This window comes from Xenia sp. Carnegie-2017, unplaced genomic scaffold (genome assembly GCF_021976095.1).
Source record: "Xenia sp. Carnegie-2017 unplaced genomic scaffold, XeniaSp_v1 HiC_scaffold_16, whole genome shotgun sequence".
Taxonomy (NCBI): domain Eukaryota; kingdom Metazoa; phylum Cnidaria; class Anthozoa; order Malacalcyonacea; family Xeniidae; genus Xenia; species Xenia sp. Carnegie-2017.
This window is the reverse complement of record NW_025813469.1, coordinates 10864887-10888487: the sequence shown is the minus strand read 5'-3', so window position 1 is coordinate 10888487 and position 23601 is coordinate 10864887. Positions and strand designations below refer to the sequence as shown.

The 23601-nt window shown below is 36.3% G+C and overlaps 3 protein-coding genes and 1 long non-coding RNA gene across 4 annotated transcripts; 3 read left to right on the top strand and 1 right to left on the bottom strand.

Annotated features, from left to right (window-relative positions):
• Window positions 1–967: 967 nt before the first annotated feature.
• Window positions 968–1417, bottom strand: LOC124436057. Its single transcript, XM_046985984.1, has one exon. It carries the CDS (start codon window positions 1415–1417, stop codon window positions 968–970), a length of 450 nt encoding a protein of 149 aa, XP_046841940.1.
• A 97-nt stretch (window positions 1418–1514) lies between these two features.
• LOC124436781 lies at window positions 1515–17697 on the top strand. Its single transcript, XR_006945482.1, has 3 exons — window positions 1515–1525; window positions 3851–3854; window positions 17604–17697. It is a non-coding gene; the product is annotated as an uncharacterized LOC124436781 (long non-coding RNA).
• LOC124436780 (kinesin-like protein KIF28P) lies at window positions 3809–15010 on the top strand. Its single transcript, XM_046986756.1, has 27 exons — window positions 3809–3935; window positions 4028–4066; window positions 4134–4213; window positions 4357–4373; window positions 4554–4576; window positions 4663–4784; window positions 5474–5552; window positions 6165–6234; window positions 6519–6608; window positions 6684–6780; window positions 6852–7004; window positions 7783–8047; window positions 8585–8757; window positions 8837–8925; window positions 9107–9233; window positions 9302–9365; window positions 9738–9880; window positions 10309–10455; window positions 10764–10851; window positions 10928–10987; window positions 11404–11491; window positions 11569–11742; window positions 12086–12208; window positions 12694–12966; window positions 13330–13494; window positions 13567–13695; window positions 14500–15010. The coding sequence occupies exons 1-27, from the start codon at window positions 3925–3927 to the stop codon at window positions 14596–14598; spliced, it is 2988 nt and encodes a 995-aa protein (XP_046842712.1). The 5' UTR covers window positions 3809–3924; the 3' UTR covers window positions 14599–15010.
• A 996-nt stretch (window positions 17698–18693) lies between the features above and the next one.
• LOC124437356 lies at window positions 18694–22924 on the top strand. The gene is made up of 5 exons (XM_046987333.1): window positions 18694–18934; window positions 19530–20251; window positions 20606–21236; window positions 21305–21377; window positions 21541–22924. The coding sequence occupies exons 2-5, from the start codon at window positions 19724–19726 to the stop codon at window positions 21650–21652; spliced, it is 1344 nt and encodes a 447-aa protein (XP_046843289.1). The 5' UTR covers window positions 18694–18934; window positions 19530–19723; the 3' UTR covers window positions 21653–22924.
• The last annotated feature ends 677 nt before the right edge of the window (window positions 22925–23601 follow it).

The window sequence follows — 23601 nt, the reverse complement described above, 5'->3', positions numbered from 1 at the left end:
TGATGTAGAGTGCAGGGTAGCGTGAGCTTTTTCTAGGCTGATACTTCCGGCCCTTTTCATTGATAGAATCTACTGACACACGCATGATGTAGTCTATCACAATTATATAAAGGAATTGTGCCAGTGTGTCACCTTGGAGAATGCCAGCCAGGATATCAAAGAGTTCAAGAATTTCAAACATGGTATCGCAGTTAACTGAGTCAAAGGCTTTACTGAAGTCTACAAAGATGAGAGCGGCAGTTTTATTGCAAAAAGTGATTTCCTCAATTATTCTACGCAATGTGAGAATTTGAACAAGAGTGGATCGGCCTGTGCGGAAGCCATTTTGATTATTGCGCAGAATAGGTTCAACTTCAGAGCCGATTCGGTTCAAAAGAAGCTTATTATAGATTTTTGCAGCTATAGGAAGCAAGGAGATACCGCGATAGTTAGTTGGCAACGTCATAGGAAGCAAGGAGATACCGCGATAGCTAGTTGGCAACGTCATAGGAAGCAAGGAGATACCGCGATAGTTAGTTGGCAACGTCAAATCACCTTTTTTGGGCATGGGAATGATTTGTGATCTTCACCAGATGGTTTGTGAAATATGGCTGGTCTTTGCATAATTGCAGAGATCAAGAAGTAATTGATGAAAGATAGGGTCTTTCCAGAGGTAGCTGGTATCTTGTCTGGTCCGAGAGTATTTTTCATTGGTTTCTTAAAGACATATTTCAACTCTGCACTTGTAAAAGGGCCTTTGATATATTTAAGGTTTGACTGACTCGAACTTTTGGAAGTGACATATTACCTGGAAGACTTGCGGGACTGCCCAGGAGGCGTTTAAAATGGGAGTGCCAATTAGCAAGTCGTTGCTCTCGGCTGCCACCCTTGACTGAAGGTGAGGGTTGTGAGCCTTTTCCTGCTAGTTGGTTTATCGTCTTCCAGGCTGCAGAGTGTTGTTGATTGCTATGAAGATGAGAAATTTTGGCTATTTCTCCTTTGATGTAAGCTCTGCAGTCTTTGACACTGTTACGCCACTTTTACGGACCATAATAAAGTCTAGTTGGGCTCTGCTGCCATTTGGATACTCGAAGGTCCATAAATGGTTCTTATTAAATCTAGTGTTAGTTGCAAAGAGACTAAATTCTTCAGCTAGGTCTACCAGATGCTCTCCGTTGCAATTGGTTTCTAACTGAAAGGTAAATTTGGCATCATGTGCTCCAAGTTTAGCGTTAAAGTTCCCTTCGACTAAGAGATAGTTGTGAGCAGGAACTTGCTCCAAGGAAGAACGCAAAGTGCTGTAAAAATCATTCGGTTCCTCTTCACTGATATTGTTGTGGGGACTATAGCAAGATGTCACTGTTGTGGTTGGGTTGCCTTTAAAGTCAGCAATAATAATCCTGGGAGATATCTTCTCTATGTGCAATACATTTTCCATAGCTGCTAGGGAAAGTTCGAAGCCTACACCTCCAACAGATGAGTTAACAGAGTTCTCACAAGATGATGCTGTAACGACATGATATTCTTCTATTTTCTGATACTCAATGTTTGTGTCAGGGTAGAAGAATCGATGCTCTTGAATAGCAATAATATCTATGTTCTTTACTTTGCACTTCTTACAAGTTCACTAAGACGAGATGGAGGATTCAATGTTCTAGTGTTGAAAGTGCTGATAATGGTACGTTTTCTACATTGCCTTTCCCTGGGGTTTTCTGCAGTAGAATGATGACGACCGGGCCCACCCTGCTGACCAATGGGACGCCTGCCGGACGTGGGACCTTCACCAGAAGTTCCAGCCCCATTCACGACGTTGTGAATACTAAGTTTGGTGTAGTTCATAATCTTGTCATAGCTGAATACTTGATGCTACGCTACGGCTATCAAGAATGTTTTTATCGTGACACCATCACTAGAAGGACTGCCGACCAAGGCTGAAGATATCCCTCTGCCCATGAAGCACGGTTATTCCCCGCCGAACGCCAACCCGAAAATTTCAAGACAACGGTGACTAATCGGATATTTCAAGAAATTTCGGAAATCTTGAAATATCGGAAATTTCAAGACCACAGGTACCTCTTAGTTTTACTACTTTTGTTGTAACGGACAGCTCGTCTTTGATTTGCTTGAATTGTTTAACTATATCAGAGTCCCACTGGTTCAATTTAACTGAAGCTCGAACCCCTTTTAAGACTTGATCTTCATCAGTCGCTTTTACGATTTCTTTGATTGTCATCGCTTTTGGAAGGTTGTTAAATGCAATGAAGTTTACATATTCTTCGGTCATTTGCTGTTGTTTGTGGTTCACTTGGACCGGATGTCTGGATAGATAATCAGCAGGGTTAGTAGATGATTTTGAATTCCGATTGCCATAGATAACCTCGAGAGGCTTATGGTCTGTTTTTAAAGTAAACTCGCAGTATGCCATACATTCATTTGCTGATAATGCAGATGTGAGATTTTGAAATGCTTTTTGGTGCACATCTCGCCATTTAAATTTCGTATTCTTCTTTGTTAACTCACGCAACGGTGTTGTTATTGTGGCAAAATTTGTGATGTATTAACTACTATAATTCGCCATGCCCAACAAACTTCTTACATCATGAATATTCTTAGGCCTTGGTGAATTTTGCAAATCGTTCACAAGTTGAGGATCTGGTCGCATTGAAAGAGGATTTGCATATCGTAAGAAAAACGCTCGTGGTTTTATGTTTGCTCACAGCATATAAGTATTCCTTTCCTTCAATACTGCTATCTGATTGATTGCCGTTGTCAATGGGTTTAAGTGGGTTTAAGGGACGTTTGCTGGAAGTATTTGCGTGTTCTTTACGTTGATCTTGTGTTGAATTATCTCGTTTAGGCTTACTGTGACAAACGCTCGAAATGTGGTTTTGTTTTTCCGCATTTATGGCAGGTTTTTCCTTTCGCCGGGCAAACGATTCAGATTGGATGGTGGCCAACGTGTCGTTATTTCTGTCCTTTGACTCGATATCCCGTGCTTGATAAGTGCTTTGCTCATCTCTTCGGCCGTCCAGCAAAATATCCCTGAGTTTATACTCGGGTTTTTTTAGTGCTTTCTTTCGTATCCGCAAAGAAGATCCCGCCATGATTATTTGTTGTTCAACCTCAAAATCAACGTTATGAGAAGCACATGTTTGAGCTAATTTCCTCAAACGCGTATGAAATTGGTCTAACGTTTCTGATTGTTCTTGTTTGGCTTCGCGAAATTTGTACACATTTAAGTTTTAAAGTGTTGTATTAACAGGCCTCCCTATAGGATTATCTTTTATCAAACCTTTTTTCAAGTGGGGGACGACGTCACCAAGGGATGTAACTCTCTGCAACGAGTCTTTTGTTCACCTTCTGTATTTCAACAAGTTAGAACTCATTTGAATATTCAAATATTACTTTCGGATGAGTTGGGGAGAACGAAACTCGAAGCTTTAAATAAAATGTTCAATGAAACAGCCATCAAGACAATCAAACATCAACGTTTGTATAGACCATGAAAACTATAAAATGTTCCAAATATTTAAATTCGTAAAAAGAATTGTAAGTTTTTATTAATGTTTATCCTCTCATTTATTCCCAATTTGTGTGATAAATTGTACAAATCTTCAAATTAAATTATGCATGAGCTACGAAGACCTCAACCTTCTAGCTAAGCAACGCGTTTGGAAAATTATTGTAAAAACTATTGAAAATTATTCTAAATAATTGTAAAAAGCATAGCCATAACGTAGGCAAGAAAGATTAAATATGACAAAAATAGTTCATTTTTTATTTTGAAAAATATTAGTTTCCTCCCCCGCTCAATTGTTACTATAAACACTATTTAATCTTTGGTTGCCATGGGAGAGATGTAAATATGGAGTCTGGTGTATCACGTTGAAGCCGAACTAAAATCAACGATTTTAGATTGTAACATCGATCAAAGCCATTTAAATCATGGCTGAATCGTAAGTGAAGAATTCTTTGTTATTCCAGGCAACTTTACATGGTTTTAATGCTTCTGAATTGTGATAAACACGGTTTTATATTTCATTAATAGAGTGAAAGTCGCCGTCCGCGTTCGACCTTTTAATACAAGGTAAAACGACAAGCTTTGTGTGTTTGTAAAGCAGGAATTTTAAGCAGGAATATTTATATCTTGGCAGGGAGAAGGACAGAAATGCGAAATGTTGTATCGACATGCCAAATAAAACGATGACTCGTATCAAAGATCCGGACAATCCCGGTATTTCACAATTGCTACCTGTTACATGAATATTTAGAATTGATCTTTTAACAGTAATTAGTTCCACACTAAGGTTTTTAAAATCTGTTTTGAATTCGTTAAGTTGACACGTGCAAAAGTTTATAAATGTTTCGCTTTTTTAGATCAACCGCCGAAAGAGGTGAGTCGTTTGTACTTTGTACGATCAAAGAATAACAAAGTACTTGGATATTACATCAGTTTTAGTTGAAAACACATGAAATGATTACCACAACAAAGTAACAAATTTTGTATTCTAATGTAAATAATAAAAATGTCTTCTTTCTATGTCATTAAACACGTTCTATCATCTATTGTGTAGTTTACGTTCGACTTTTCCTACTGGTAAGTACAAAATTTTCATACAAAATTTTCTTAGTGGGAATGTTTTGAATATTTCAACTTTCATTTTTCATACATTTTCACGTCAGGTCACATGATGGTTACGAAGTAAATAGTGAAGGTCTTTGCGTTCCCACTGATGCTAAATATGCAGACCAAAGAACTGTATTTGATGATCTGGGTCAGGGCGTGCTGAACAATGCATTTAAAGGTTCGTACAATGTCGAATAAACTCGCTCATTTCCCTGCCAAACGAAACATGAAACTTCCAAGTTTTAATTTCAACGAGAAACTTATGTGCTGTAGTGAAGTCTGTTTTGTAAGTTAACGCCATAATTACCGTTTTTTCTTTTAATGATAGTAAATTTGGCTTCGTGAAAAATCCTTAGTGAATAATCAGTTTTTTATATTTACATATCTTTCATCTATCGTTGACTCGTTATACCTTTTGTTTCTCTTGTTTTTAAAATACAAGCAAAGTGTTGAAAATGACTTACTAATGCTCAGTTGAATTAATGTGTAACTTAAGGAGCGTTTTTTTACTCGGCAAATTTTTTCTTGATCAACTGCGTTTTGAATTTTTCATGGGCTTGTCAATACACCAAAATTGTCTCATTAGTCATTTCTTTATTTTTTAATCGTCCGGATTATATAGGCTTAGATCCCAGCCATTGAGAGGATTATGTGTGTATATTAGATGATTAAAACAGCTCTTTGGAAGCATGTGTTTGAAATGAATCCCTTTTAATTTTGTTTTCGCGGAGGGTTCCGTAATGTTAGGTTTTGGATTTTATATTTTTTTTGATGGATAAGATTTTTGAAAAGCTATACATATTATATAAAAAATAGCTCGCAGCTTCTTTCCAGAGCTCAGACAACTTATTCCTTTCTTTAATTTAGGGTTCAATTGTTCGTTGTTTGCTTATGGACAGACGGGAGCTGGAAAATCTTATTCCATGGTTGGCTATGGCCCCAACAAGTAAGAATAAAAGCATGGTTTCTTCAAAAATGACAAGTATTGAAACTTTTTTTCCCTTCCAAAACTTGCACAATGAAGTGAGAACATAAAGTACAGCCATCTCAGTTTGTTCTCTACATTACACAGTCCATTGGTCTATTTGCGTAACATGTTCCCGGATATTGGGAATGTATACGTCAGTATTTATATAACGCAAATGTATTAAAGTATCATTCCATTCCATTATTTTCTAATTCTAAGAATGCAGTCCCATTGCTCATGTAGAACTGAAGGATTTTCCATTGTCTTTTTTTAACAAGTGTAAACTTAGTCATAGGCTTTCTTCATTTCATGAACGATTTTTTCGATCTTAAGGAATATTCTTCATTATGTATGCAAGAAGTTGCTACATAAAAAGAAATATGTTGGATTACATATAATTGTACATATAATTTTAATATTGGATAGGGTAAAATGAAAATCCAATTCATTCAATGATTGGTGAAAGTAAAAAAAGTTGGGATGGCTTTTTTGTTACCTTTTTTCCGTTTGTTTCTCTTCTGTACCAACCCTCTGTATAGATATTGAACTTTTTCTTGTTTTCAATTCAATAAAACATGATTTATATTTTAGAGGTATTGTACCAATCACTTGTGACGAACTTTTCAAAAGTATTACAGAAAACCAGGACAAAGCAAACACAGTATGTATAACGAAATGAAGTTTTCTTTTCATCATATGAACATTGTTTTCTGACTGGTAACTTTCGATAAAAATGGGACAAAAATGTGCTAAAAACATGACTAGAATTTGCCCGAAACCTGACTCAAGCTTGGATGAAACGCGACTAAAAACCAAATGTTTGGCGTTTCGTCGACCCTCGCTCAAGTTGTACGATTTATTTGGTGCTTTTGTAAAAGTTTTGTTCTACAACTAAAAAAGAACCATTTAAAATATCCATGTCTTTATACTAGCGTTCTTTTACAGCGTTATGAAGTAACCTTCAGTATGTTGGAAATCTATAATGAACAAGTGCGTGATTTACTAACGAAGGATAATCCTAAAGGTGGTTTGCAAGTAAGTCTTAATTTTTTCATGAAATGAATATTTGGATGTTTATATATTGAATCATTTCTTCCATTTTTCGTGAAGGTTCGTCAGAATCCCAAATTGGGATCGTTTTTCGTACAAGGTTTAAAGAAAGTGGCGGTTGGAAGCTACAAAGAAATCGAGAAACGAACAGAAGAAGGTGAACAATAGTGGATAATAAGTTCATTTTTTCAGTCAATACCCAAATTACCCATACACCCCCTCTTTCAGGAACGTCAAATAGGACGGTAGCCGCAACGCAGATGAATGCCACTAGCTCACGGGCTCATACTGTTGTGACAGTGACTTTTGATCAGATCAGCAAAAATGACTCGGGACAGGAGACGAAGAAAAGCAGTACCATCAACTTGGTTGATTTGGCAGGTAGGATTTTGTGTCTTTCAATCCTCGAGAGGGCTTAGTTAGGACGTACTTCAGTTCCAACGTGCATGCGCATTTTTAGCGTTTTAGTAATGGCGTCAATGTAAGTGTATAGTTAAATTAATGAAATGCTGGTAGATGTTGATGAACCAGGTTAGTGCAGTCATCATCAACACCAACAGTCCTTCTCAAGACTCCACTAACCTGAACGATACACATTTACAAACATTTAAACATACTTTTGGGTTCAAACCATTCCCTTTTTTAGGATTATCGCGCTTTCAATTTGCAAAAGCTTCTTGCCGAAAAATTATATAATTACAACAAAAACAAACGTTGCGTTTTACGTATTTTTATTTGTTTTGATTTTATTTTCAATTAAGAAATAAAAGATGATTACTGCGTTTGCGCAGGCTTACGAAAACCGAGGAGATCTTTGGGAGAACACGAAAGCACATTAGTGCAAGCCCGAGACCGAAGTTCTTACAAACATCTCCGAGGTTTGCTTAAGCCAGTGCAAACATGAAAAACATCTTTTACTTCTTTTATAAAATAACAACAATGCGAAAAAGTCAAATTTAAAACAAATGTTTTAATTTTCCTCTAAAATATATTCATGATCGACTTGCAAATTCTCTTTGACTGATTTAATTAATTGAGCTCAATACAATTTGCACAGGCTTAAGCTAACTCAGCTATTATCCAATCAGCTCACGCGTTGTATTGTTTCATTTTGTAATTTCAATTGAATTGTCACGTGACTAACCACTCTCCATTTAAGGTAGCGAAAGAGCGGATAGTACGGGAGCCACAGGTGATCGTTTGAAAGAAGGCGCAAATATCAACAAAAGTTTATCAGCTTTGGGCAATGTTATTTCTGCCTTGGCTGATCTTTCCATGGGAAAAAAGAAAATCATGGTACCTTATAGAGACTCTGTTCTCACTAAATTACTTCAGAATGCTCTAGGTGGGAACAGTAAGACGATTATGATCGCAGCGTTATCGCCTGCAGATATAAACTATGATGAAACACTTAGTACACTGAGGTAAGGGATCATTTAGTACACTGTAGGATATACTTAGTACACTGTAGGAAACATTTAGTATAATAAGGTGAGGGATCATTTTAGTATACTAAGGTGAGGGACCAGTTAGTACAATATAGGGAACACTTAGTACACTAAGGTGAGGGATCGTTTAGGGCACTGTAGGGAACTCATTGTATACTTAGGTTAGGGATTGTGTTGGAAAAATAAGAAGAGAGACCATTTTGCGCACTAAGATGAGGGAATATTCAGTACAATGTATGGAATACTTAGTATACTAAAGTGAGGCATCATTTAGTACGCTGAGCTTAGGGATCATTTATTACGCAGAAGTGGAGAATCGTTTGGCACACTATAGAAAGGGAACACTTCTAAGCATTCTAGTGAGAGAAAATTTATAGCAACGTAGTAAAGAGACACTTGTTACACTAATGAAAACACTTAGTACACCGAGATTAAGATCACTAAGACAAGAGAGAAAGGATTGGTGTTGTTGGTTTTAGGAATCAATTACTTGTCATAAACATTCCTTCATAGATATGCTGATCGTGCAAAAAAAATCAAAAATAAAGCGGTCGTCAATGAGAATCCGATGGACAAGTTGATCCGGGAACTTAGAGAGGAAAACGAAAAGTTAAAAAAGTTCCTTGACGGAGGTGGAGCAACCATACAAGATGTGAGTGGTCGGGGTGCTGCAATGAGTGCTGAAGGTCGGTGTAGTTAAAGGACACTTAGGGGCAGGGAGGGTGAATCGTCTGGTCTTCATACGTTTTTATTTTCTGGCAACAGAGAAGGAAAAGATGCGAAAAGAGATGGAAGCTGAGATTCGCGCCCAGCTCGCAGCCAATCAGGAAGCAATGCAGAGTTGGGATGAAAAGGTTCGTCTGTGGACATTAAGGGTTTTTTGTAGGTACTTTAGTATGTCTGTCACCTGGACGGAAACTGCGTAAATTTTCGTTTAAAATCAGCAAAATCATTTATTTATACAATAATAATTCCTAAAAGAAAACGTCAGTGACCCTCAGATTATTCTCGTGCTGTTTTTGTCTGTGTTTATAGCTGGAAAAATCACGTAGTGAAGAGGTTAATGACTCGTCCCAGTCCAAAATTGCCGATATTCCTCATTTGGTGAACTTGAACGAAGATCCCATGTTGTCTGGAGTGGTTAGACATTTTCTCGAAGGAGGTAAGATGACGTAATCGTCAAATCAGTGACGTTTATTATCTCACACGTAACGATTATTTTAACTACAGACGAGATTACTGTTGGTCGTAAGGATGCTGATCCAGCACCAATTATAACTCTCAGTGGACTAAGGTAAGAAGAAATTTGTCAAGAGATTAACAGAGCATATGTTATTCTTCTGACGTCATTCATCTGCTTCTCGTGTGATGTCATTGACTAAGTTTAATTTGTTTTTGTTATGTAGAGGATATTTGTTGTTTGCTACAGAGTACAGAGGCAATTTACACTGTTCTTGTGCCCTATATGAAACAATGATTTCAAACAACTATCCTAGTTTTACGTTATTTTTGGGATTAGAATCGTTTTGATCTCATAAATGGTAACATCCCGTTTGTTGCGGTCCTATAAGGACATATGGATACTTATAGTGTAACATAAGGTTATGGTCTAAGATGTAGTCTTTGTTACAGACTTTGATCAACTATTTTCTCTCATTTCTTTCAGCATTCAAAAGCAACACGCCATTATCACGGTGAAAAATGGCGAGATTACTGTAAAACCAGCAGCACAGGGAGCAAAAACTAAAGTAAACGGAATGCCGTTACCTGGAGAACGGGTGTTGAAACACCTCGACAGAGTTTTATTTGGTCAGTAAAATAAATATAAACATAAGTTTTTGAACGCTGTAAACAATTTTAAAGTATCATTTGTCTTGATAGTAGCGAAGTCAGCTCGTTTTTTATTCCAACATTGTAATTAGTATTCTATTCAATCACAAAAGAAAAAAGGAAGGTTGCTGATTTACTTGAAAAAATGATCAATAAATTTGCTGAGAAATTGCATTGCAGGAGTAAAAATTCGGGCTGAAGTTGCTGCTGTAAATTGGAAATAGTTGGAAATTGAAAAAGAAATGCCTACACAGCAATTCTCCTTTTAATTTGCTGTGATTGAAACAAAGATGAATTAAGTTGTATTAGGATTAAAACAGATGACAAGTGGATATAATGGTAGTAGAATACAAGGGACGAGAATATGGAACAGGTTCAACTTTTCACACAAAGTTCTTTTTCTGTAGGTTCAAACCACCTTTATTATCTTGTCAATCCAAAGAATACGGAAAAGAGTGAAGGATCCCCGGATGAAGTGGACTGGAACTACGCGCAAAAGGAGATGGCAGAGGCAACTGGTTTTCAAACTGGTTTTGGAACCGGCTTGTCTAAAGGTAGATTTTATGTTTCGAGACTGACATCTTTAAGACAGTTATCATTTAGGAGCCTTAAGAACAGTGGCGTAGCCAGCCCGCAAGTTTGGTCCTTCTATGTTAATTTTTCTGTGTTAACTCACTGTAAAAATAACAGATTTCTAAAGAAATGTTAATAATTCTTAATGATGTAAAACTTACATATCAAGAACAAAACTTGCGGGCTGGCTACACCACTGCTAAGAAAGATCTAAAAGATCTCGATGATTCACTCAAAATTCAAATAACTTTCAGTAAGCATCACTTCTATTTCTTCCTGTTTATTCAAGAACAACAACTCGCCCAAGAACAAGTGTTGGAATTACTTCCTCTGGTCGGCGAAGCAAACGCAGTCAGTGAAGAACTGGACAAACACAAGTAGTTGGAATTTAATGCAGTTTTATTTAAAATTACTTAGAAGTTATGTTTATCACCTTTACTATGATTTTACTAGGAACTTCGAGCTCGTTCTAATCTCTGGTGCTGCTCAAGGAAATCTAACTGGAAGCACAAAGTGGGTGCATAATTAATTCAACTTCGTAATATTTCTAGTGCATTCTAAGTTCTACCTAATATATTTTAAACAATCGAATTAAGATTGTGTAAACTTTACATGAACACGGAACAGTTTATTTTTTGGAAAGATGTTTACTAAAAATACTAGAATCTGACGTATTAATGGCTGATTACAAGAGCCCGGGCAGCCAGGATTCAGCTAAATTGAAATAAATCCGTGTTTTCCATCACGCGATACCAATCCCAATTCCAATAACTAACAAATATATCGATCATAGCCTAATACTATTGGATAAAAGGTTAGGTTAAGGATCAGTTTTGCATACTTAAAAGTATGCACAGAATTATCACCAACAACCCATTAAGTGACCATAAAAAGATTGACTTTTGAAATTTTTACTATTATTCTTATAGAGTTATGGTCAAAATGACCGATCTTCTGAATGGCAACTCGTGGCTCTGGGATCGTGGAAAGTTCATGAATAGACGTTATTTAATGCAGGTGAAAATACTGACTTATCAAGCATTGTTTCCTTGTTCTTTCTCTTTTTGACGTCATCCCTCTGATCTCTTTTGCAGGATCTTTACCAACGTTACCTGGATGGAGACTCGACCGTCGCCAACATTCCTCAAGAGGAAGATCCATTTTGGGAGCCACTGGAAGACGTTTTGGTTGGTACGGCTAATGTCTTCTTGCAAAGTCTTGCTTACGCTCTGGATTTTGACGATAAACTCAGCGTTACAGATTACAAGGTAAAGTTGCGAATGTCAAGGTTGTAAATCCACTGGTTTTTTAATGGAAGGGGGCTCACCTCCAAAATTCAAAGTCAACTGGAATGTTGCAAAGGACTACAAGATTAAATTGGGGGGGAGGGGAAGCTGGAGGATTTTTGGGTGCCCAACCATAATTTGAACTGAACACAATGGTAAAAGTGCGAAGGGCCGTGAAGGTCATATAGTCGGGAGGAAGGGGGGAGTGCCCTTTCCCAAATTAAAATATAATTGAAAGATGAGAACCCTCCTCCCCCCCGAATCAAAGTTAACAGTACATGTTTGGAAGAAAATTGAGATTTTCTTTCTGCTCGTGCTTCCACAGGGAGGGGAACAAGCTTCAATGTATGTGAATGTTACGCCATGTAATCAAAATGGAAAGTCTCTTGATGAAGATTATTTTGTTGATGACAGCAAGGAGTTATTGGGAAAACCATATCATTATAAAGTAAGGATTATTGTTCTCTTCTCTTAAATTCTGTGCAAACTGTTTTCCGTTATGTTTCGAATCAACTTCATTCTAGCCACTGAATGAACTAGTTTAGCTTGTCGATATTACTCATTAACATAATATGCGTAAAATGAACACTAGCGTAGACACTTATTAAGGCCTGCTATGCTACGTTTTCCATTTTAACTCACTTTACACTTGTAATAGTTAAGCGCGTATACCAAGTTAAGCCAGGCTCAACAAAGGGTATCTTCGCCGTACAAAACATTTACGTCACTTAAAATGCCAACGAAATCACCAGTACTGTACGGTCCTTTTATACTTTCCTGATTACGGCCCTTTTATACTTTCCGAAAGCAATTTTTTGTGCAGTAATCAAATTCTCTGAATTCTCTACCCGCTCGGCACCTAATTGGCCGGCCACAAAATAATTTTCCGCAGGATAAATCAACGGAAGTTTTCTTTTCCTTAAATCTTCCCAGGTCACGATTCGCACGGCCGAGGTTCGCAACTCGCGGTTCTCGAAAGGTCTCTACGTCAAGTACAAAACTTTCGATCAAACGGAAGAGTTCACGAAATCTCCGGTCGTCAAAGATTCTCTATCCCCGGAGTTTAATCACTCTACGATATTCTCGTTTCCCGCCATACGAGATGAGCATCTGGAATGGTTCGAGAATGGTTGCATTACGCTCATGTTGTACGCAATACAGAAGGAGTCACTCGCTGATTCAAGACTCTCAAAGATGACAACAAAGGTACATAAAACTGAAGGGGGAGGGGTGGTGGAAAAAAAGCTGTATTTGATTATTACCTGAAGAACGCAATTGCCATAGTGAATGGCCAAAAATTTAAGAGTTCCCAAGAGTTCTGAAAATAAGTGAAAACTCAAGAAAACCAATGGAAATCCACGAGCTCTAAAAAAATGTTTAGGATTTAGAACTTCACACGAATATTCTGCGAATAACAGTTTTAGATCACAATGCATTTCAGCAGACAACTTGTCACGTGTCAACGTCTGCCTACGACACCCCCACCCTTGATCTGCCCCTGTCTACTGTACAAATAATACACGCTTACTTTTCAATCAAGAATTTGACGTATCAATGATTTCTTTTCAGGAATTACGTCAAATGGATCAATACAAAAGAACCGATAGGAACCCATCTTTGAGGAGAAGTGTTTCCATGAAAGTGGAAACGAATGAAATTTCCCAACTGAAATCGGAAATCATTTTGTTGAAACGACAAAATGAGAGACTTTTAAAGAAAGAGAAACGACTGCAGGTTATGTACAAATATTGTGGACATGTCCTTTGTTTGACATGGCGCAGCTCAATATTTTTTTGTTTTCTACAGAGTTTATGCGAAGAATGGGCAAAGAAACCATCGCCCGAACAAGATTTTGCCGCCTTTCATCGTCAAGTATCTGCTGCCGCATACCATCAGAGTGGCAGGCTCAAATATCGTGTTCATATGTTACAAGCGGTACGAGCGTGAAACTAGAGTATTTCTGTGTAGTGTGGTTTCAACAGTAGAGGGGAAAGTTTTGGTTTGATTATTAGATTCAATCTTAAGGTTTTTATCATTGTATTTCTGATTTAGTTAGATTCATCATGTTTCTGGCGCAAATTAGCTAAAAATTCGCAATGATATAATGTTTGAAAATTAGTGATTATCATTTGTTCGTTAATTTACTGAATAGCATCATGAAATGATGACATTGATGATGCAATTAGAAGACTAGATAAATTATTTAATTTAATGATTATAAATTAGATCGTATATGGTTAAGTGATTAGTTAGATTATGTTGTTCGGTATGTTTGCAGCACATTATATTGTTATATGTCTAAGACGAGCGATTTGGTTTGCAATCTGGAAAATGTCATCCCCTTGAGTGAGAAGTTGACCACTCAGTAACCAGGAAAAATCCAAATAAACCATACAAATGCTATGCTTTAAGGCCAAGATACCGCTGGACTAAGCAAAAATAGATGTGCCTGCGTACATGACTGTGGCCAGTTAATAAAATTGACACGTTGTTTTCAAAAAAAACTATAGCAGTATACTGAGTTCTTCATTTATACAGTTTGCTCAAGAAAAGCTTGCTCGGGAAAATCATCGCTTTCTTTCATTAATAAGTGTTTAGCAAAATTTTATACTCCATTTATTGATTTTTATTTGTGTTCAAATACAACGTTACTTTGTCGCTCTTAACTTTACAAAATATTTGAGATGTTCAGAGAAAAGACTTGTTATGATTTTACAACATTGCCTTTTTTCATTATAGCTACTCAAGGCTCAACCTGCAATCGAAGCCAACGGCCAGGCGAAACTGGATGAACCGAAAAAGGGTGGTGCGGGAAGTCGCGCATGCTCTGTCATGTAATTTCGCGTGTGATGTGTAGGATTCAAGAGAAAGATTGAACCGCAACGTGCAATGTAATTGAACGTATGTTTATATCTTTCGCATTTGTAAGTATTAAAACAATGAAGTATGCATCGCTACTTGGGATTGTGGAGCAATTAAATATATAATTATTTTACCATCATAGAAATAAATTATTCCTTCCCTGAAAGGTCTGCAACTATAATGGAACCTTACGATGTCCTATTTGGTTTGCTTCAGTTTGCACTTGATAAAAACAAATAAGTTTGGCAATTTTCCCTTTTATTTTTAAAGTACACAAAGTTAAAATATCTATTTGACTTGCATAAATTACCATAAAGAATCAAAACTTGTTTTATGAATACATTTGTTAAGACTTGGTTGTGCTTATAAATTTAAACGTTTCTTCGAAGAGCGTATTTGTAATGATACATGAGAACTGGGTAGTTAAGAAAAACTGTTAAAAAATTAGAGATAAAGTTTAGTCTGCCTTTGTGTCTAACTTTTTGTGCCTTCGTGTGTACCTTTTGTGTAACTTTTTGAAAACCTTTTTATCAACTTATGTGTCTACCTGTGCGTCTACATTTGTATCTACATTTAGGTCTTCCTTTATGTCAACCTTTGTGCTATCTTTATGTCTTCCTTTATGTCTACCTTTGTGTCTACCTAAATGTCTACCTTTGTGTCTACCTAAATGTCTACCTTTGTGTCTATCTAAATGTCTACCTTTGTGTCTACCTAAATGTCTACCTTTGTGTCTATCTAAATGTCTACCTTTGTGTCTACTTAAATGTCTACGTTTGTGTCTATCTAAATGTCTACCTTTGTGTCTACCTAAATGTCTATCTTTGTGTCTACCTAAATATCTACCTTTGTGTCTATCTAAATGTCTACCTTTGTGTCTACCTAAATGTCTACCTTTGTGTCTACCTAAATGTTCATCTTTGTGTCTACCTAAATGTCTACCTTTGTGTCTATCTAAATGTCTACCTTTGTGTCTACCTAAAGGTCTATCTTTGTGTCTACCTAAATATCTACCTTTGTGTCTATCTAAATGTCTACCTTTGTGTCTACCTAAATGTCTACCTTTGTGTCTACCTAAATGTTCACCTTTGTGTCTACCTAAATGTCTACCTTTGTGTCTATCTAAATGTCTACCTTTGTGTCTACCTAAAGGTCTACCTTTGTGTCTACCTAAATGTCTACCTTTGTGTCTATCTAAATGTCTACCTTTGTGTCTATCTAAATGTCTACCTTTGTGTCTACCTAAATGTCTACCTTTGTGTCTACCTAAATGTCTACCTTTGTGTCTAGCTAAATGTCTACCTTTGTGTCTACCTTTTGTGTACCTTCGTATTTTCTTTTTAAACAGCCTTTTTTTGTCTACCTTTTTGTCTAAAATTTTTAATAGGTTTGTGTTTACTTTGAAGTGTAACTTTTTGTCTTACGTTTTGACTAAATTGTGTCTGTCAAAGTTTCCGACACGAGTGACTCTTCTGTACATTCTTATTTTGTGCTTAGGGGCTAATTATATGAGCCTGGGTAGCTGGGATTCAGTCAAGCGTCGAATGCTTTTGGCAACTGGAAACGATTTGACACTTATCGTCAGATAAATCTTCACGAGCAATGTCACAATATTCTGATTTTATTACTACGCAAAACTTTTAAAATTAAAACCAGTTTGGCCTAGTTTGAGAATTACAACCGGACTGACGTGTGGTGCTTCGCGAACAGTTGTAATTTTTAACCTTGAAGTTTTGGCTCCTTTCAATCCCTTGAAATCTACGGGCTAGCTCACTATCCGTGCCAACTCGCCTCCATATAATCAGGCCTTTAAGCGTAAGGCACTAGAACGCCACATCTGCATGTTAAAGTTTCGTTAGGAGATTTCATCCCCTCCACTCTATCCTACTTCTTGTTGTTCATCATGATGTATAACAAAATTTTACGCTAATGTATACAAGTCTAATTGAGTCTACTGTCATTTTTTTTCAGATACGTTCATAATGCCTGTGCTACATTTAAAATAAATGACATACCTACCCATGAAGATATATTTATACCCATTTCATGGTCAATCTTTTATCACTATGGCTTAAAGTTTTAACATGATCTTGAAAGTAGATACCACGATGGATGGTAGAGCTCTTTTAAATTCTTAGAAATTACCATGTTACAGCGCACGATGCATTTTACAAGAGTTCGTATTTCTTTAAAGAAGACGCGTAGCTTATTTGCTTTGACGAGAAGTTCTGTGTCGACTGAAGAGAACTCTACAGAACTGCATCGGCATCGCGTTTATTGCTATGTCTCCTTTTAGGTGTGTAAAAAGCTCAATATTTAATTGTGCAAGGTCATATTTATATAGGCATTTCATAATCCACCGAAAATAATGTTTTCGAAGAAATTTAATTCGTCAGAGAATTTATTCATGAATATTTTGTACCCTCTCCCCTACTCTCCTCCTCCCCTACTCCCCACAATTATTGATCTTCCAATGTACATTATTGAATTTACTATTTAAAGGTTTAAACGGTTCTTAAGAGCTCTACCGTTCATATTCGTGTCTGCAACCGTGCATGTTGTCGCGCGTGTTGTGGGTTGCGATGCACGAGTTTCGCGAAGGTGCACGTACACATCACGTACTCCACAGTTTCTTATTCCATTAACCCTATGTTGCAAAATATTTTTCGCCGAGTAGGCTCCATCGTGTTCGGTGATTGTTGCTCTGAAGCAACGCCATGCAGCAAAAGGTTAAGTTGTAGATTTTTGCTGTAGGTCGTATTAATATTCAAACAGCGGAAATATTCATGCAGTAAGTCTTTTTGTATTTTGGAGCGATCACGTCTTGCGTTCTCGACGGATGTGAAAATTTCCTCAATATTTTCTTAGATTTCATCTTCGTTACAACCGAAAGCATCTCCCACATGATATGCATAATCCGTCGCAGAGATTTTACACTTCTTGCTGGCATTATAGATACATTGTGCATAAGATATCTACAGATATCATAATTTCTTAATAGCACTATATATGTCAGGCATTTCAAGTGAATGACACGTTTTTTAAAATAAACATGTTTCGACATGCTTATGCCATTTTGAAAGACACCATCCCTCCTTACTTTAAAAACATGCGTAGTATTCGAATTCTCATGCGCGGGATGTAATTCCCATTATATTGGTGAGACAAGTTGCCATCTCTCCACACGCATCAAAGAGCACAAACATTCTGACAAAAATTTCACACATTTACAAACACCTCCACACTTCACCACAATGTAAAACCAAATACAATCATTCTTGTTTTCGCATCCTAGACACTGCTAACTCTTCTTTCTCTTTAAAACTCAAGATAGCGCTCTACTTAAAAAAAACTCAAACTGAGCCTCAATAAGCAAATACATCACATCAGCACGATATTCAACTTTTAAATAATTCAATCACCTATAATAATTTGATACACTCTATAAATAAAACTGTAAATAGATAGCACAGTCATTCCTTGTACTGAAGATGGCATAAGCAAGCCGAAACTTGTTTACTTTAAAAAAAACTTGTCGCTCACTTGAAATGCCTGATATTGACATCATACGGTTTCTTTATTTTCAATATGTTGTTCTTTGACACAACTCTCTGCATGGAGTAATGTTCGACAAATACTTATTTAAGGATGGCAGATGTTTTTCAAGGTTATTCCGTTTATCGCAGTATTTCTCTTTCTGGAGATGAATGCAATTCTTTATTAGTGGTTCCACTATCAAAATTTTGAGTTGGAAAATAAGCTTTCATTTGTTAAATGGGATACCAGTCACTACTTCGATTCACCAATATGGTGAAGATAAGATTTTAACAAAATTCTAAATATGAAATCGTTTCAAGTTCTCAGTTTTTAAAAAAAACGTAACTGTAAATTTTAGCTTCGTGCCACATGGTGCCACATCTGGCGTCAAGACATTTTTGTGGTACGTATTGATCTCGGAATGAAGAAAATTTTCATAAATTATAAAAGCACGACATGACGTCGTCATACTGTACGATTACCAATAGAGCAATTATGGAGTTTACAATATATCTCTGTGTTGCACATTAAGAAAGTATTTATTTCCTGCTCATTTATATGTCGGTGGAAGTCAGAAGATGCACGTTAAATCTGATAAACGGCTTCTTCAAAACACCATAATTCATTTCGCAGAGAAACTTAAAGTTTTGGATCTTGTAACATGAATATTTACGAAGGTCTGAATTCTTTTTCATCCTACAAATTTGTTTGGAATAAGTGCGAATTTCCTCTCATCGATTTCGTTCAATTTTATCCATTTCCTCAAATAGTTCAGGTAAGTCGTTTTAAGTTTTCGATGATGTATAGTATATAGCATGACTATTTTTATTCTGAAGCTGCATGCTATTTCTGTTAATCATTTATCATGAATTCAATTTATTGATTTATTGATGATGTATTCAACAGGAATTGACTGATGTTAACACTTAACGACACTATTTAATGTACTTTACTTCTTCATCCGGAGCTATCTAATGCTAAAACTTGAGTCCTTACATACTCCAGTCAGGACCATTCTAGTTCTTTATCAGGAGTGATCTGATGTTGAAACTTGAGTTGTTATATACTCCAGTCTCCAGTCTTTATCAGGAGTGATCTGATGTTTAAACATCTGTTCTTATATACTCCAGTCTAGTGTCTTCATCAGTAATGATCTGATGCTGAAACGTGTGTTCTTTTGCATTTTCGTAGATGATATTACAGTTAAAATAAAATGTATATTGTTTGAATATTACATACATAGTGAATGAACTGTAATGTAACAGTGTCCATATCCTCATAAACTGACTAAACGTGTGTCTGAAGCGCTCTGACATATCAAATATGTTGAAAGTACGTAATTTCTTAACTATTTTTCTTTTGAAACATAGATTAAGGACGGTTTTTGTGGGAGCAGCGAAGAAACGTCGTATCTGAAGGAGATGTTCTTTATCTACACGACCTCAAAGAAACTCAATGTTTTCAAGCGCAAACAGAATGTGGCAAGGATGCTCAAATTCCATTAAACCTCTCACAAAAAGTCAATGTGTGTTATGAAAAATCTTTAAAAGACGTGAAATCGCCAATGATCTTGAAAACTTTGTTCCCTGACAAGTATAAAAAAGTTCATCTTCAAAGTAACCTGAAAAATTATCTGGACAATGACGATGTTTATTTCGCTGGCGATACTTTAGATGTTGTTGAATTTGATATTTCAAGAAAGCAATTGGTTTGTTTGAACAAGGAAAACCTTTATGTAAGGTTTAGTATGCGTCAACTGGTTCATATGAAAGTCACAGATATAACAACAGCTTCGTTTTTCCTTGCCGAAGTATATAAAAGATTCAACTTACCTGTGATTGTTTTGTTTGGACAAAAGGCGAAATTTAAAGGTTTAGTCACTTTAAAAAAAGTTATAACCTTGCAAACTGTTATAGCCTCCAGCTGGCACGAAGATGGTAGGACAATTTTGACTTTTCCCGCTGACCTCGAGATTTCAGTGGTGCCACCTTCCCAGGAAACGATGTACGATCTTACGTATCGCAGGCTCTTGGATGGAGTGCACAAGCGCTTAAATTTTGATAAAATTGAAGAAACAATTGGGCCTTGCGAGGTGTATATTTTTGTTTTGTTTTACACTTAAATGTTTTGTTGATGTAAAAAATGGTCGATCTGAATTTTCTTGTCGCGAACTTTTGTAAGGCTATTTTAGTTCTGTCTTACATCACGTTTCACTTTTATGCCTTTTCGTTCTTTACCATTACGAGAAGGAAACAGCAAAGAGCCTGGGAACGAGATGTAGTTGACAATAGTCATTATTGTAAAAATATACATCACCTTTGCATATTGTTCCTTCTATAAAAACTAAATGAATTTTTTCTCATTGAAATGGCAATATTGCGCTGCACAGTGCCGAATGTAAAAGCAAATTTTAAAGGAATGTGTTTTTATTTCATTATTTTAACAGATATTCGATGTCAGCCAACCTTGTGCTGTTAAGGCAATACCTTTCGGAGCTTTTCTGTTGAATAGACCAACAGGCAAGGGAAATAAAAGCGAAAATGACAGCAAAAGGATCGATTTGTTTGAAGAAAACAGCAATTCGTTTCAATCACGTGATGGACAATCTGCGTATGGAAATTTTTTGGAAGAATTTCCGTCTGATGAACGTGGCTACCTATGCCCGAAGGATGTCCTTGAAAAGTTAGAAAATTATCGACAGGGCTCCGATAGTTCCTCGAGGCCTCACGAGGCTATGTGGACCACTCAGGATAGGGACAATCGATGTACCGATGCTTTAACCACGAAGGAAAAATCACCTGACATCAAACAACATCATACCTGTCAAAGTATGAAAGACTTCTCAATTCAGGACGTCTGTTCACTGCTCAGGGAGATAAACCTCGAGCAATACGAAGATATGTTTGAGCAAAAGCAAATCGATGGTGGATTGTTGGAAGATTTGAACGAGGACGTGTTGATAAATGATTTTAAAATGCCATCGTTTCATGCTATGAAGTCAAAAAAAGCTGTCATGAACAATTGGAGACCTTTGATAATTCCATCACCTGACATCAAACGACATGATACCTGTCAAAGTATAAATGCCTTCCCTAATTATAAAACAATCCTTACTGCTTAACAATTATTCAACATTTCTTTATAGAATTTAATTTGAAAAGCCAATTTCTTGATGAACATTACAACATTAAAAAAGACGTACATAAAAAATTTAAAAGGTATGTTAGGAATAGGCAAAACAAAATTCTTTTTTTCATCGTATTTGTTAGCTGTAAGATAGGAAAAATGGGTATATGAATGGATAATAAAGCTGTATAGATAGTTATAGGCACATTGTTTTTAATTTAGATTCGTTATCCTATTTCTGATTCTATTATTAAGCATATCGTGGATATGTGGCAACTATGGAACAGTTAAAAAAACAAAGTTATACCATATCCTCATTTGTATATCACAGTTGATGGTGATGAAGGAAGGTCCGATGAAGATTTAAAGAAAGAAATTGACAAGATATTTGATTGGGAAGCATCAAAATTCATTGAAATCAGGCGTAAACCTTACAAAAACCCACAGATTCGATATTTATCAAACTTTCGCGCTGTTCGAAAGAATGATACACCAAATCCAATGCAAAGACTGAATGGTGTTGTTATGGCAAACCAATCAACCAGTGGCTCTCATGGTACAATTACAATGTTCTGTAGCAAAAACAATAGGTATTACGCCTTGACATGCGCACATGTTGCTTGTGGCGCAAGTGACATGGTGGACAGTGCATTGGCTTTTAACCAGAAAAAAGACTTTTTGGCAATTCGCGATGCCGTCAAACATCTTAATGAAGGTACAGCTTATTTTTATAAACTACCAAAAACTAAGAAAGAAGTTGAACTTCCCTCTTTTCCTAATGGCGTGTTTGGTCATTTTGACGGAGAAGTTGATATTGTGAGAATTTTCATCGGTGATAAACCATGTTTTCAGTATCTTGGAGGAGATGACTTGGAATGTTTTGCCCTGAATTTAGATCTAGCAAATGAAGAACTTTACGAAAGAATTGAAAATGTGGATGAATCTGTGAAAGTTCGAACAGATTATCATAACATTGGATTTATTAGTGAAAGATGTTGTTCTCACTTGACAAAGTCTTCATATGAAATCGAGAGAGAAATCATTTTTCAAAATGCGGTGAAGGTCAAAAGTAATTTCCAATTTCTAGAAAATGGTTACTCTGGTGCACTTGTTTATTTTTTGGATGAACAAGAAAATTGGCAGCCATTTGCATATGGTGTATGTGAAATAGATGATGATGATGATGTCAATGATGGTGAGGGTGGTTGTAGTGGTGGTGGTAATATTGATGACAATGATGGTGGAGTTGGTGGTGATGGTGGTAATGTGGACGATGATGGTTATGGTGATGATGATGGTGGTGATGATGATGGTGGTGGTAATGATGATGTGATATTCAAAGGTCCACTTATGAAGACCTTCATATGTTTGAAATTAGATAAAGCTTTAACTGCTGTTGAATTGGATGATTGTGAATACTTCAGATCAGAGGTCTAAACAGCAATCCAATGTCATCGGAACAAACCAACCGATAGCACACGTTTTTATTAACATTGACAAGAAATAATGATATTTATAATTGTATTGTTTTTAGTTGCTTTATATTATTTCATATTGTATTTTAGAGTTTATCGCGGATATTTTGCAACTAGTTATAACTTGGAACAGTTATAAAAAACAAAGTTATATCATATCCTCATTTATATTTGCGTTTGACAAAATACACGAATGTAGACAAAGAAGAAACGGAGAGAGAGGTCATCTTTCAAAATGCAGTCAAAAACAAGCTTTTCAATTCATCCAAAGACCAAACTCTTTTTCCTTGACGTTAATGGACTTCTCAAAGTAAACACCTAAAAAATGTAACAATAGAAAACCCAAAATGTGTCGAAACGCGTTTACTTGAACCATTTATTAGAGAAAAATATGAGAAAAATAGCAAATAATAACTCTTCATATGCATTTATTGAGCTAAACGAAAATTGTTCACAATTTTTCATGTTTAGTTAAAATACATACAGTTAGCACATAAAATAATCGAAAGTTTCTACCTGTGAATGAAAGTGAACTAATCCTTTTACAATCTCGCGGAGAAGTCGCCACATTTTCTCTGTTGGTCGTTATAATAATATCTTCGTCAATAAAATCCCTTCGACTACTCTTTTCACAATACTCCATCTGTATATACAAACTTTGCAGAGTACACTTTGATACTTCTTGCAAATCATCTCTTGAGGTGATTGCTTCCTCTTCACTTTCAAAATCAGATGCCTCGTTCTAAACGAAAAAACGCTGGTAGCTATTTTTACATATCTTCATCAACATCATGAAGAGTTCCCACTACTATATATCGCATGAGCCAACTAGCTTCCAAAC

Excerpts from the sequence above, each read along its gene's own strand:
- LOC124436057 (XM_046985984.1), bottom strand. The coding sequence starts at position 1,417 with ATGGAAAATGTATTGCACATAGAGAAGATATCTCCCAGGATTATTATT.
- LOC124436780 (XM_046986756.1), top strand. Across the intron at positions 9,881-10,308 it reads CCTCGACAGAGTTTTATTTG|GTTCAAACCACCTTTATTAT; the intron begins GTCAGTAAAATA and ends CTTTTTCTGTAG. Across the intron at positions 10,852-10,927 it reads GAAGAACTGGACAAACACAA|GAACTTCGAGCTCGTTCTAA; the intron begins GTAGTTGGAATT and ends TGATTTTACTAG.
- LOC124437356 (XM_046987333.1), top strand. The coding sequence starts at position 19,724 with ATGATCTTGAAAACTTTGTTCCCTGACAAGTATAAAAAAGTTCATCTT. Across the intron at positions 21,237-21,304 it reads ACGACATGATACCTGTCAAA|AATTTAATTTGAAAAGCCAA; the intron begins GTATAAATGCCT and ends ATTTCTTTATAG. Across the intron at positions 21,378-21,540 it reads GTACATAAAAAATTTAAAAG|CATATCGTGGATATGTGGCA; the intron begins GTATGTTAGGAA and ends TCTATTATTAAG.